The sequence below is a fragment of the Populus trichocarpa genome, chromosome 10 (assembly GCF_000002775.5).
Source record: "Populus trichocarpa isolate Nisqually-1 chromosome 10, P.trichocarpa_v4.1, whole genome shotgun sequence".
Classification (NCBI taxonomy): domain Eukaryota; kingdom Viridiplantae; phylum Streptophyta; class Magnoliopsida; order Malpighiales; family Salicaceae; genus Populus; species Populus trichocarpa.
The window spans coordinates 19,778,573-19,793,565 of NC_037294.2; the positions used below are offsets into that span (position 1 = coordinate 19,778,573).

A 14,993-nucleotide genomic window follows, 5' to 3' on the forward strand; every position below is an offset into this window, starting at 1 on the left:
ATATATATATAATTACCTTAAACGGTGAAGAGAAAAAAACTAAAAAATCAAAATAACAAAAAAAATAACTGAAAAAACCGAACCGTGAAAAAAATCAATTAAAATTTTAAAAAAACCGACCGGTTCGGTTCGGTTTTATAAGTCCAAAACCGAAAAAACTGAACATAACCCAAACAGAAAAAAATCGAGCCAAACTGGAAAAAAATCGAGTCAAACCGGTTTTTGCTCAAAAAAACCGAACCGAACCGAAACCGGTCGGTTTGAACTGGTTTCAGTTTTTTTTTTTTTTTAAATTCAGTTTTGTTATTTATTTTTGATAAAAATCAAATCAAATAAAAAATAAACACCCTTACTTTAAACAATAAAAAAAAACGTAGAAGCTAAAGGAAATTCAAAAAATTAGAGAAATAAACTGTCACAGCAACATCAAGGCTGCCGATGCACTGAAAATACCAAAAGGATCTGCCGATTGTTCAAACAGACCCTAGAAACTAAGACATTCAGAAACCGTTCAACATGTTTTACAGTAGCAATAAACATGAAGTGCATTCAAAACACAATTAATGTAAAAAAACCTCATGACATTGAAAGACGTCATATGAACCTGAGGACAGTTGAAGTCTGATACTTTGATTCAAGCTTTATTAAATGGATCGAATAAGCTGAAAAGCCTCCTTATTAATATAAATAATAAAGCAATAAATATAACTATTTAGTAGATAGTATAGTGATAAGAGTTTGAAATTAAAAAATTTGCTCTCTTGTGGTCTCAGGTTTGAGTCATGTTATTGCTAATATGATGGCAAATGTGCTATCATTGTCCCATAGGTTGTCACTGCCCCAGTGTCTAATCCAATAGTCTTTCTCGTCAAGCCTTGGACTATCCAATCCGTTTAGACTCATCGTCAGCCACTTGAGACTTTCATGATTGTTAACTTCAGGGCCTGTGAGATTAGTCAAGGTGCGCGCAAGCTGGTCCAGACACCCATGTTAATTAAAAAAAACAATAAATATGATGGAAAAATCGATTGCAACATGCATGCTAATTCTTTTTATATAATAATAGTTTTTAGCATTTTAAAATAATTTATTCTAGCATTTTCTTATTTGCATTCCACACGACATCTTAGAATTTCTCCATTTTTATCCACACCAACCTCTCCTCTCATTTACACTAAATATATCTACTGAAGATAATGGAGAAAATTATAAAATAATACAGTTTAAGAATAAAAAAGATAAAAATAAACTATATTATATTAAGTTTTTTTAGTATAAAATATATTTTCGAGCATCCATATTTTGCTGATAATATTCTTATTCTAGAGTAAAATAGAAAAGCAATTTTAAAATGTATCAAGTTGCATAAAATTAGAATAACTGTTTTCTTTTCCTGTGCTCATTTGTGTTAGTTCTATCTTACTGGTTTGCTTTAACTTAGAAGAAAGGGTTGTGTCTTAATGTTTCACAAAACAATACTACTTATTTAAAGTAAAATAAAATAAAAAAAGCTACTCTCTCTCTCTCAAACATAGTTTTTAGACCTGGTCCGGTAGCCGGCCCGATCCAAGGCCCGGATTTCGGGTTTTGACTGGGTCACCGGGTCGCTCGAGTCAATTTTTTTTAAATCAAAACGATGTCATTTTAATAAAAAAATAAAAAATAAAAGTCAACGGGTTACAACTAGATTTTGCCGGGTCACATCGAGTTTTTTCTTTTCCTGTTTTTTCTTAACCCGGTCTGATTTCAGTCTCAAGTCAATCAGATCTTGAATTGATCCGTCAAGTCAGATCGAGTTTCAAAATTATAAAATGATATTATGCATCATGATAAATTGATCTTGTTTCGAAATTATCACTTCGTTTTTAAAAAACAAAATTAACACCGCATTATTTATTGACTTTTTTTTATTTTTCTTAAAAAATAACCCTCATAAAACAGAATGGATGCTTAATTACACCTAATCACTAATCTCCACATCAATTAAACACATAGATTTCATAATTTTTTTTGCTGGGGTTTCTCCGCTCCTCCCCTCTCCTCTCCTCCGCCCCACTCAAAAAAGTGAAAACAACAAGATTTAGCGCTTGACAGCTAATAATACATACCCCTCATAAAACTACGCATATTCTTACAGCTAATATTACACATCTCCAACGAATTTCCTTTCCAGATTATTATTAAAAATAAATAAATCCAATCCTTCCTCCTCCTCCTAACTTCCATTCCCCATCCTCGCTCCTTTCCCTCTCTCCATTCACTCTCTCACTCAAGCAGAAACGAATGCAGAGAAGAAGAATGCTTCGCTATGGGAGAAGAAGACTCGCTCTTTCACATTAAATTAAATTAAATTAAATTTGAATTTAAATTCTAGTTTCTTCCGATAGTCAGTGCACTAATCTCCGTCAATTTCAATGTCGTCTACCTTCAGTCCGTCACGAAATAGTCCTGGCAGCTCCAGGCTACAGCTCCAGCTTGGTGTTGTTTCTAGGTTGAGATCTTCGTCTTTAAAGAAGCCGCCTGAGCCGCTCCGCCGTGCCGTTGCTGATTGTTTGTCCTCCTCCTCTGTTGCCTCCACTTCTCAACATGGAATTTCCTCCGTTACTCTGACTGATGCCCCTAGAACGCTTCGTGTAAGTGTTTGATTTTTATTGGATCTTGAAGTTGTTGATTTCTTATTTGAGTTTTTTTTTTTTAATTTTGTTTTCTATTTTTAGCTGTTAATTTGAGATTTATGTGTTAAAACGAGGGAATTGGGTTTTTTTAGGCTTAGTGAGTGAAAAGATTGTTACTTTCTTAAGTTACAAGTGAGAGAAAATGTGCACTTGGTTTTAATTTGGATTTGTTTTGTATTTTCTTTGGAGCCAAACACGGTATTCATGTGCAAGGTGAGATTCTTAAGAGAAAAGTGGGTTGCATTTGCGTGCATTTAGTTTTTTGCTTGGAGAGGGAGTGGTAAATTTGGCGTATTCTAATTTCAGTAATTTTGCGTGATTGACTTTATGAAAAATGCTGGCATTTGTTGTACCTTTTTCCATATTTGTTAGCTTTCGATTGCTACTTTACTAAAGTGTTGCCTCTTGTGGTATTTGACAATTGATGGTGCTTGAATTATTTATTGCTTTTTGTAGTTTCAAGTAACTTTTAGTGTAAGTTGGATCAGATTCATTGACAGTTGCTGGGTGTTTTATTTAGTGTCCAATGAAAAAACAATCATTGGTAGGTTGTGTCTAACCTGAATGCATTTGATTTTCACATTAGACTTACCTTTGTTGAAATCCTGTGAAGAATCAGAGAAAGGAAAGGGAATTGCGAAACCATATAACTGAAATTTATTTCAAGTGACTCTTTGGATTTAATCATTGTTTCTGCAGCCCAGATGAAGCCTTAGATGTACCATCTTTTCTTATACATATATATCTGCCATTTGTTAATATCCATATTTAGATTTTCAAAGCACTTCCTTTACCTTGTTTTGTCCCTCATGGCACTCTTAAGAATAATTCATCACAGTTAGCCATCAGGCATGATGCACATGGGATGCAGTTTTGAATTTACTACCTTAATGAACAAATTGCAGGATTATCTGGCAGCCCCTACAACTACCGACCTGGCTTATGGTGTAATTCTAGAACATACAATTGCAGAGAGGGAACGCAGGTGAGTGTGTCATTTCTTTTTATTTCACAGTTTACGTTCTCAACTTATTTTCTTCTGCTTTGCACATAGAAATGAGTGACATGGCATCCTATTCTCTTTTAATGCATTAGATGGAATTAGAGAAACAGGAATGGTAAATATCTCGTGAGAAAGAAATGAAATTGATGTGCTGTCCTGTTTGTATAAATATGAGTAAGGGATGATCAGGTGCATACATTAAGGAGATTTTTGGCATGGACGCATTTTTGGGGGTCAAGGAGAGGGGAGGGGGGAGAACAGTAAGCTTTCAACTTTACAGTTGGTTGCACTTATTGCACTGAACTATCTTGATTTCTATCACTCTCTGGTTTCTAAAATGGAAAAAAGGTCCACAGGGAAAATAGCATGAGAAGGAAGACATCCAACCTAAAAATAAACTTAAGATAAGCAACTCAAGTCTCTGCATGATAAGTTCCACACCCTCAAAATTGTTGCAATCTCACATACCAGATTGTCTATGTCCTTGTAAATGCCAAATGTAAAATGTTGTGTTCATCTGTTCTTCAAGTGAAGCACTCTGAAATGAGTTGACCTTATTGACACTATTATTTTCAACTCGCCTCTTCCTTTTAAGGCTTTTCTCTTTCACTAAATGAATGTGCGAAATCAACCATCAGTTTAGGAATATTGCGGAACTTACTAATCACATCATCGACTGCAAGTTTCCATATTATTGAGATTTCATTTTCAATATGTTAAGACTATGATACTTCTTCAATTTGGTATATTCAACTCTACACAAGGCTAAAAAACTGTTCGTCATGGTTGTGTTCTCAATTTAGTTATACCATGCTGCTGAATATTTGATGCAAGTTTGTGCATTTTTTTTCTACTTAATGAGCTGAGTTGTTTCCTGATACAAACTTCAGTCTTTATTTCTTCTCTTTTGCTTTGAGCATATTTTGTAGCGTGGTATCTGTTGTAATCTCAAGTCTTTTACCACTAACATGGCTTTAATTCATACCAGTCCAGCAGTAGTTGGAAGATGCGTGGCACTTTTGAAGCGACACCTTCTACGGTATGTTGTGTGTCCACAGAGTTGTTTTATTAGCTTGTTGTGTGTAGAATATCATCTTTAATATGCAGTCTTTCATCTTTGTGCCATTGCTGGTGATATGAGAGTATCTTGTTCTTCTTTATGTTATTTTTCTCCCTTTAGTTACACAACTAAAGAAGACATTAGGGGCACTATGCTATGTGGTGCATAAGCTTGTGAAATTTTCCATCTAGTCAATCTCAAAATATAAGTGCACTCGCTGGTTTATAACAAAGATTTGAGAGAGAAATCACTGGTGATTGAAGTGCTTCTCTCCCACATCTGCCCTAGAATTTATTCAAACACGTGAAGTTTTGGGTTTTCCTTTCAATGATTCCCTGCCAAAAACACCTCCCTGGCTGCTTGTCAGACTAGTGAATCTTAATGATCTGCATCCTAGTCAACTCTTTTAAATTTGGGAAGAAGTTTTTTTTTTTTTTTGTCGATTATATTGTTAATACATAATTGGATTGAAGGCCAGAATGCATGTCCCTATCGGGCACATCTCATAGGAAAGTGTTTTCTCTGCCACATATGTGCCCTTTTATGAAGTAGTCAAGCTCTGTTAGATTCTATGATTAGTTTATGATCTTTTTTTTTTTTTCTTTTGCCACAGATATAAACCAAGTGAGGAGACATTATTTCAGATTGATCGGTTTTGTGTGAGCTTAATTGCCGAGTGTGATATTAGCCTAAAACGAAGATCGTTAACATGGTCTGGATCTCCAAATCAACAATCTGTTTCATCAACATCTACAATTTATTCACCTTCTCCTCCTGTGTGCATTTTTGCTTCTGGAGCTCTTGTAAAGTCATTAAATTATGTGCGTTCCCTTGTGGGCCAACATATTCCAAAGCGATCTTTCCAGCCAGCAGCTTTTGCTGGAGCTCCCTCTGTGTCAAGGCAGTCACTTCCAACTCTATCATCTTTGTTGAGTAGATCTTTTAATTCCCAATTAAGCCCTGCAAATGGGGTGGAATCCTCGGAGAAGAAAGACACTACTACTTTACCTGTTTCAAACTTATCAAATGTTGAAAATGTTGAGATGGCAGAGGATCTTGATTACATTGCGGTTGATGTTTTGCAGTGGCGTTGGGTTGGGGGACCATTTCTATCAACTGAGAGGTAACCAACTTTTGTGTACTGTTTTCTCAGCTATTTGGTTGAATTTTGGTGATGTCTTGTATTCTGTTGCTTTAGGCATGGGTTGAATGTGTGCTATTTGGTAATGCAGTGATCGTCCTGTGGATCTCCATGATGTGAGCATATGCAAATTCCTAGAATTAGGTGCTGCAGCTCTGCTTGTAGGAGACATGGAAGCTAAAATGCAGGGTCAGCCTTGGAAATATTTTGGAACATCTGATATGCCTTATCTTGATCAATTATTGCAGCCTTCATCAGCCACAACAATTACCAATTCAACCTCAGCTCGTCCCCACCTGAGAGCAATAACAGCATCTAAGCGCAGTAAAGCAGGACCTCGACAAATCTGGCATGTTCTTCTTACTCAAATTATTGCTTTGTCAAGCTAGGAGAATTTTGTTCCAATTAAGATTAGTTTTTCCTTTGCATGTAAACTCATTTTATCTCTATACATATACTGGTGACTTTTGTGCTATGGAAAAGTTGCGTGATAAAGGTTGCCAAGTTCATGTGATTGTAAAGTAACCTGTGCTCTAATTTGGGCAGTAGGGTGGTTGTTCGTCATTTAGTTTTGATTGAACTTTATACCACTTCCTCTTGCTTGAATTTTTTTTACAATGGTGTAGATGATGATATAAACATAACTTTGGTATGAAAATGCTGATTATACTTCTGAGCAAATTCATTCTTGTTGCAGGGAGGATTCTCCTGTGAGTACGTTTCGCCCACGTGCTCGACCGCTCTTCCAATATCGTCACTACAGGTACAAAAGGACAGATCCTCTCCGTTATGGTTCCAGTGTTCTCTTCACATCTAGATAACCTGGTCTCGGTTTTTGTATTTGACTTTATATGGATATGTATTTGCGACAGGAATCACTTTTGCTTCCCTTGTTATGACATAACCTCTATCAGCATTTTCCATAATTACATGAAATGTCCTGTGTTTTTTTGTTGTTTCTAATCCTATGCATTTCTACCCTTGCCCTTGTTATAAGCAGTCGTATTACCACATTTTTCATAAATGCATAATGTTCTTTTGAAGTTGAATCTTGAAATTCAACTAGCATCTTTATCTTTTTGGTGTTAAATTAATAGTTTTCTGCTGGTGGCTTCATTTTCCTGTTTTGGATTTTAATACCCAAGTTCCTTTTCTGTTATGAGTTCAGGGTATTTTATTTGACCACTCTCCTTTCTCTCATCTTTTTCTTCTTAATTGCTATCAGTGAACAACAACCTTTACGTTTAAACCCTGCTGAGGTATGTGAGGTCATTGCTGCAGTTAGCTCAGAGACATATTCTTCTAGTGCCAATCATTTGACTATATCATCTAGATTAAGTAATAACAGTGGAAAGCCGTCAATGGATGTGGCTGTGAGTGTTCTTATTAAACTTGTCATTGACATGTAAGTTTTAAGTTTTAATTCATTTATGATTTATTAGCTTGCATGTTTTTTTTTCTTGTATATTCGATTCTCAACCTGGCACTTCATCCTTTGCTATCTATCTGCACACACATACTAACTTATGCTCTGTACATGATTAATTAATGCAGTCATATGTTACATATCCTATTCAGATTATTGTCATCTACATGAAAAGGGTGGGAGCTTTTCAAATTTGCAATGGTGACTATATGTTATTATAATTGCCCTGGAAATAATCATATATTAGTGGCTTTTGTGATTCTATGCTGAGAACTGAGTTACCTAGAATATGTACTTCTGTGAAATGCAATATTGCTGGGAAGGAGAGCTGGTATTGGAAGTTAATGCCATTAGACGGGCTAAGAAACAGGAAAATTTTTAGCTCACTGTGATCAGTGATACTAGAATGGAATTGTTTCAACTATGAACCATTGATAAAAAAAAATGTGATTTATAATTGCAAAATTCTATTGGAGCAAAGTTAATCTTCAAATTAAGCGCTTCAGTTGGATAACTTGTGATTGTAAATGGTGCAAATTTTGATTTTTCCAATAATGTGCTTAATGTTTAGTTAACATGGACATCTATTTTTTAACTCTTGATCCATTGTAGTTTTGGAGATAGAAGTTGTAACAAAAATTGTATGAAATCTGTCAAAGCAGATTAAAATAATTAAATTTGACCAAGCATTTCTTGCAGTTAAATTGACTTAAACATAACTTTTCTTGAGCCAAGAATACGGCAAACAGAAGCAAATGTTTCATAAAAAGTTACCATGAGTCCTTCTCTGATGCCAGGTTGAGTTGTGCTTGGATTTTTCAACCACTTCTTTAATTTGGCCCGGGGTTCCTTTAATGTGTTTTATTCAAGAAAGAATTTTGTGATGATCATGAACTGCTTATAGAAGGTCACTTGATTTTTTTTGTAGGTATGTTCTGGACTCTGGGACAGCTGCTCCTCTCACTCTGTCAATGCTTGAGGTGCTGCATGAATAAAATATCGATTCTTTTTATTTTGATAACATGGTGGAAGCTTCTGATTTTTTATTTGTTTTGAATTTGCCTTTCAGGAAATGCTTAATTCTTCAAAAGCTGCTTGTAGGGTCCGTGCCTTTGATTTAATTCTGAACCTCGGGGTTCATGCTCATTTGTTGGAACCAATGTTGATCAATGATACTTCTACTACAATTGAAGAAGAGTATTCACAAGAATCATTTTATGATTGTGAAGAACAACTTCCAACACAGGGGAACCAGAAAGCCGATTCTGTTGACAAGCTGGGCACTTCATCAGCAATTGATAACTTTGAGTCATGGATTTTAAATATTTTATACGAGATACTTCTTCTTCTTGTCCAGGTAAAGTTCCACTTGGAACCATGTTTTTGGTTAATTGATGTACTCACTTTTATTCACCTTTATGTAAAGTAGAGGTAATGTCTTGGATTTTTGTATTCCCTTGTTGACTTTGTATGATGCATGATGCTTTACTATCTTATGCCTTGAATTTGTTTTGTCAGACAGAGGAGAAAGAACAATCTGTTTGGGCCTCTGCTTTAAGCTGTTTGCTTTATTTTGTATGTGATAGAGGCAAAATCTTAAGAAACCGATTAGAAGGCCTTGACATAAGGGTAAGCTTGTATTTCTTTCCTAGCTTGACTACTTCAGGTTACTATCATGAAAATGCAACTTTCTTACCTTCCCTCTCCGGTTAAGTTTGTCTATTTTTTTTGCAACAATTGCATATTGGCTTCACAGAAGGAATCCTCCAAACTTTCCTACCCCATGCTACTGTCATGGGAATGGATTTTTCTTATTCTTCCTCTTATTACCTGCTTCGACCAGCTAATACCTTTGTCTCTGTTTATTGATTCTGTAGTCATGTTCATATTTGTGTTTTTGTTGGATGGTGAATTGCAACCTGACTTATAAATAGTGTAAAAGTAAACTAGGGGGACATAATATTTTCATGTCTTGTTTAACTTCATAAGCTGTTAGGTCCACCTTTTTTAGTGAAGTTTTATGGCTTGATGTAGATTCCTCTTTTTATGGCATGCTGCAACAGTATGTAGTTGTCCTATCTAGTGTTTGAAACTCCTACTTAATATTGTGCTTAGCTAAACATCTTCAGGAGTTTGATTGATAAATTTTAATGTCCATTTTCAGGTCATTAAAGCCTTAATAGAGACTAGCAGGAAGAATTCTTGGGCAGAATTGGTTCATAGCAAGCTCATTTGCATGTTAACAAATATGTTTTATCAAGTTTCTGATGGGTCTATGATGTTTGTCTCAACAAACCCGGTGTTTCTCATAGACCAGCTTGACCTGATTGGGGGAATTGAGTTCATTTTCTATGAGGTGTGCAAATCATCTATCCTTTTGCTGATATAAACTGTAGGCATTTAGTAGTTATAATGAATCCTTTTGCACCTTTTATGCCTTGACCCATATCCTTTGTTATGTTTTGCAGTATTCTCTGGCTAACTTGAGAGAAGAGAGGAGAAATCTATACTTGATTCTTTTTGAATATGTGTTGCATCAAATAAATGAAGCTTGCATAGTTGCTGGGCTGTCTGAATATGGTGACAATGAGATTCAACCTATTGCAACTCTCCTCACTCTTGCTAATGCACCTGAAGCTCTTTACATGTCTGTTAAGTTGGGTGTTGAAGGCATTGGGGAGCTTCTGAGAAGATCAATTTCTTCTGCATTATCTAGATATCCCAACAATGAACGACTGAATTTGGTAAGCTGAAGATAGAATGAATTGAAAGTAAGGAATATATATATATATTTCTGCTACATTATCTAGATATTCAATGCCTAGCTTTTAGCAATGTTACTATGCAGTGCTGGTTTTGGATTGGTGCAGATGTGCACACTCGTGTTTACACATGAACAGGCACATCTTAAGCTTTGTATAACGTAATTTATGCTCATCACATTAAATTGCATAGCATTTATCCTCGTTCATTTCAGTGGTTTTGGTATGTAATTGCTGATATATATTGCACCAGTTCATAGACTTTATGGGCACATGTATCTTTCCATGAAATGCTGATCAATTACAGTCTGTTTATTATCGGCTTCTTTCTGAATCTAATTTGTTTCTTCCAGCTCTTGGAGAATATAGCAGAGAAATTTAATGCAATAATCAGTTCCTTTACTCATTTGGACAAAGAGTTCTCTCATCTAATTGAAATAACCCAATCTTACAAGTTTCTGGAAAGTTTGGAGAGTGCAATACTAACAAATGGTGTCGGCATGAAATCAAAACTATCTTGGGCCACTTTGCATTCTCTTCTTCACTCAGAAAGGATTGCTTACCGTCGGAATGGCTATACCTGGTTGGGTGATTTGCTTATTGCTGAAATTACCGAGGGAAGCAATGTGAATGTATGGTTAAATGTCAAAGAATTGCAGGGTAAAATTGCCTATGCTGGTGTACATGATTCTTCAGTTTCGTCAGATGTTCCTGTGTCAATTTGGCTTATGTGTGGTCTTTTGAAGTCCAAACATAATATCATCAGATGGGGCTTCCTGTTTGTTCTAGAGAGACTTCTCATGCGCTGCAAATTTTTGTTAGACGAGAATGAAATGCAATCCTCAAGGAGCAATGATGCCAGTCACGAGCATGCAGATAGCCGACTTGATAAAGCAAATGCTGTGATAGACATTATGAGCAGTGCTCTATCCTTGGTGGCTCAAATAAATGAAACAGATCGCATCAACATTTTGAAGGTAATTTGTTGATCAACTAGTACTGCAATTAACCAGCCTAAATAGCTTCGTGATACCAGGGACAATGCCAAAAAGGAAGAAGAAATGATCGGCCTAATATATTTCTCATCGTTTTTCTTCTTAGAATAATTTGGCTGGATAGCTGGCATTGCTAGCAATTTGTTTTGCCTTGGATGCCCTGGAGATTAATACGATGCATCTTCCCTTGTATTCAAAGGTTTCTGAAAAGATAAAGAATGCACTGATACCAGTATCCAGGAATAAAAAAAGTAAATAAAAGATGCAATATAACACAATGTTTTCTATTTACATTCTGGTCTTCTCTTCGGGAAGCAACTAGGTTCTTCTGTTTAATTGACTTGGTTGCAGGAACTAAACTGATTGCATCTGCTTTTTTGATCTTTCAATTCATAATATGTACCACATTGAAATTCTCCTATAAGATTTATTTTCCACTAATGTTGCATTGGTGTTTCTAAGCAGATGTGTGATATATTATTCTCTCAATTGTGCCTGAAAGTTCTCCCTGCAACTGCAATCCCAAATGGTGAAGGAATGCAAAAGAGTAAAGTTAATGGTGGAGCGGATGAAAATAAAAAAATTGATACCGGTGAGCGCATCTCTCGATTAGAAAAAATTGATGACTTTCGCTGGAATGAATTCATGGAAAAAGCTGATAGCAGATCCAGCTACAGCATTAATAGTTCTCTCATGTGCAATACAACATCAATGACAGCACTGCTTCTCCAAGGACAGGCTATTGTTCCTATGCAATTAGTTGCACGTGTTCCTGCTGCGTTGTTTTATTGGCCACTTATTCAGCTAGCTGGTGCAGCAACAGACAATATTGCTTTGGGTGTTGCTGTTGGAAGCAAAGGAAGAGGAAACCTTCCTGGTGCAGCGTCAGATATTAGGGCAACTCTTCTGTTGCTTCTAATCGGTAAATGCACGGCAGATCCTTCTGCTTTCCAAGAAGTCGGTGGAGAAGAATTTTTTAGGTGATTCATTTCTCTACTTCCTACTATGATTTGCTGTGCCATTGTTTAAATTGTGCCAACACTTTTGGCTCTTTGTTTCTGGCAGGGAACTTTTAGATGATACAGATTCAAGGGTAGCGTATTACTCTTCAGCTTTTCTTTTAAAGGCAAGATGCTGTCATTCCTCTACTAGAAAACTTGAATTGTTTTTTTCTTTATTGTTAGTTGAATTTTGCTGACTCCTTCAAATCTGGATTTTTCAGAGAATGATGACAGAAAAACCTGATGAGTACAAGCACATGCTTCAGAATCTCATCTTTAAAGCACAGCAGGTAAAGCGTTATTTTTGCTTTCAATAATGCAATTTTAAATTTGGAATGCTCACCATATGGAAAAAGTTGTTAATATGTGAATGAACCCATGAATGTTTGTCTCAGAATATTATCAGTTGGGAATGCCAATATGGTAAGCTGATTTGGGGATGGGATGTATGAGAGGAGACCATTGTATGACCAGTTTGTGTTTGAAGTATTGGCATAGAATATTGACAAGTTCTCATAAAGTTTCATTATGACAATGTCTAGTTCTGTTGTATTCCAGTTGCTCTAATCATGAAATAGCAGAGGTCAAACATCACTTGTGTGCTTGCTTTTGTTTTATGCAGAGCAACAATGAGAAGCTGTTGGAAAATCCGTACCTTCAGATGCGTGGCCTGCTTCAACTCTCAAATGATGGGCTCTAATATAATGACTCTCGGAGACACTGCAATGCTGAGTCGTTTGAAATTCTCCACTCTTGTCTCTCGTGATCTTTCACTCACCTGGGGACATTTGACAAAGTCTTGAAGATCCATAATTGGATCATGCCTGATGTTTTAGGCATGCAATAACACAAGTTGGTTTCTGTTATATGGCAGTACTTCAACCAGGCAAAATATTTGATTAAAGTGGAGTATGAGGTCTCTAGACCCTCCTCCACCATTTACCAGTGAAATAAGAAAAAGGCTCTGGACACAAGATGAACTGAGAAATTGGAGAAGCTGAGAAATTTCTGTGCACTACATATGTTCCAAGATCAGCTGCCTCTTCAATTGTTGCAACAAGATGCCTAAGATAATTGTGCGTTAACCAGACAGAATTTTTCAACTGGAGGACCAAGTTTGAAATATATCTGAAGGTTTGAACTGGCACGGACACTAAAAGACTGGCCAGATTAAAAGATTTTCAGGAATATTTTTTGGAGTAACCTATTCAACAATTCCGGTCATTGGTTTTTTCCACTTAAATCTAACAGAGTTCAGAGATTTAAAATATGATCAGGTATTGTCTTCAGTCCTTAATTGTTATCGCTATGTGTATTTTTCACTTGTTTATTTTGCTTCTGAACACCACCTCCATCTTTGCATGTGATGAAACCTTAAAAGTTGTTTATAGGTTCACATTCAAGGGCCATTGTCAGATGTAATCGTAACTGTTTTGGGCTTGAAGCCAAGATTTTGGTGGTCGAAGCTCTAAACCAATCACTTTCTGCAAACATTTTGAAAGATACACTATTTTCTGTGGTTCCTAACTGGCCTTGCTTTGGCTGTGGCACAGTAACTCAGTAATGACCTTTTTTTTTGTTTTTATATTCAAACTTATAATCTTGATAGATGCTTAACAACTTGAATGAAACTTGCACGATTTCTGTCATGGAATTTAAGTGCAAGAGAGAGTTCATCTGTGCTGCCATGTTGTCATTTACGTGTACTAACGAATGAATCCTTTTCATGTGGATGCAGTTATTGTGTGCATACTGTTTAGAGAAGGCTTTCAGGCAGCTTAGTCAATCTTTCTTTTGTGCAGAATCATTGAATCGAATCCAGGCTTCTTTTATTTTATTTGTATACCCAAGGGCAGTGTTGAATTCAGGCTTCCTTTTTTACACAGCCATCATTCTTAATATAAACCTTGGAGTTCGTTTTTAACTCAAAGGGAGGCTATCAATTTTGTCGTGACAAGACACTGAATTATGTTCGCTCAGTGACCAGGACCTGTAGGTGCTAGCTGACCTGGATCACAAGGCTCTCCAGCTGTCTTGTTTAGGAAATGTAATTTAGGCCGTCTTCAGAGTGTCCCTTTTTTTCTTTTGGGCCTGTGTTGTTTCTTACTCTTTTTTTTTCTTTTTACGTTGTAAAGATGTAATTTTTCATCGTTTTTGGTGCGCCTCCTCCAACTTGGTGTGATTCTTTGTATAATTGCTGTTGAGAATTTTCTTTTACCGAGTTTTGAGCGTGCAAGCTGATTTAAATAAAAGTGTCAGCTGGTACCTTATTTAAATATGCAAGCCAATATCCCAGGCTAGTCAGTAAGATTACCTTAATTTCATGGCGCTTCAAAGTGGTATCTGTCCAAGTCAGAATCTAGTGCTTCTGCAGTTAGCTTCTCGACACGGCGTCTCACCTGCCCCAGCCCCTGGCAAATTCTTGAATACTGCCGCAGCCCCCTGCCGCCAGCACCACTGCCATGGCCCCTTATCCTTGCACCAATTCTTTCGTGAACAATTATCATATGAAATACCAGTAACAATAAATGGGATTATCCTAAACCCTATAATGAATTCCATTCCCTCTTTTTTTCTACCCGTTCCATTCAGTCACCATGAGATGTTATGTTGCATTATTCTACTCACGTGATGGATTATGTCTCTGTTTTGTGTCAAATCCATTTACGCAAACATTGCTATTGCAGTTACATCAAGCCAATGGCTAGCACCTCTAAACTTTCTTTTTTCTCCCCTAATTGAAGAAAGAAAGTTTAACGAGTAGACGAAAGTTTCCTAAAGTCTCTTCATGAAGCAGCAACTCATGTATGCATCAGCATGGAACTCTAGTGATCGGAAAATAGAGTAAAAGGGCTTTTCCAGAAGGGAGATGCGCTGCTCCATCTGGAAAAGGGCTTTTCCAGAAGGGAGTCAATAAATCAATAGAAAAA

At 36.4% G+C, this 14,993-nt stretch overlaps 1 protein-coding gene across 4 annotated transcripts; it reads left to right on the forward strand.

Annotated features, from left to right (window-relative positions):
* The first annotated feature begins 2,030 nt into the window (after positions 1–2,030).
* LOC7458591 (uncharacterized) lies at positions 2,031–14,346 on the forward strand. 4 transcript variants are annotated; one of them, XM_052456858.1, is made up of 19 exons: positions 2,031–2,633; positions 3,581–3,660; positions 4,667–4,717; positions 5,352–5,861; positions 5,971–6,232; positions 6,581–6,642; positions 7,105–7,284; positions 8,234–8,285; positions 8,375–8,662; positions 8,824–8,934; positions 9,470–9,661; positions 9,774–10,049; positions 10,421–11,044; positions 11,528–12,042; positions 12,128–12,188; positions 12,285–12,353; positions 12,686–13,340; positions 13,455–13,623; positions 13,802–14,346. In XM_052456858.1, the coding sequence occupies exons 1-17, from the start codon at positions 2,415–2,417 to the stop codon at positions 12,761–12,763; spliced, it is 3,630 nt and encodes a 1,209-aa protein (XP_052312818.1). In that variant the 5' UTR covers positions 2,031–2,414; the 3' UTR covers positions 12,764–13,340; positions 13,455–13,623; positions 13,802–14,346. The 4 variants fall into 4 exon arrangements, with proteins under 4 accessions (XP_052312818.1, XP_052312816.1, XP_052312817.1 ...); XM_052456856.1 differs by lacking the exon at positions 13,455–13,623; XM_052456857.1 differs by lacking the exon at positions 13,455–13,623 and having other exon boundaries at positions 13,866–14,346.
* The last annotated feature ends 647 nt before the right edge of the window (positions 14,347–14,993 follow it).

Bases quoted from the DNA above. Each gene is read 5' to 3' on its own strand.
- LOC7458591 (XM_052456858.1), top strand. From the start codon at position 2,415: ATGTCGTCTACCTTCAGTCCGTCACGAAATAGTCCTGGCAGCTCCAGG. The intron at 7,285-8,233 runs GTAAGTTTTAAG...TTTTTTTTGTAG, and splicing joins ATTAAACTTGTCATTGACAT to GTATGTTCTGGACTCTGGGA. The intron at 12,354-12,685 runs GTAAAGCGTTAT...TGTTTTATGCAG, and splicing joins TCATCTTTAAAGCACAGCAG to AGCAACAATGAGAAGCTGTT.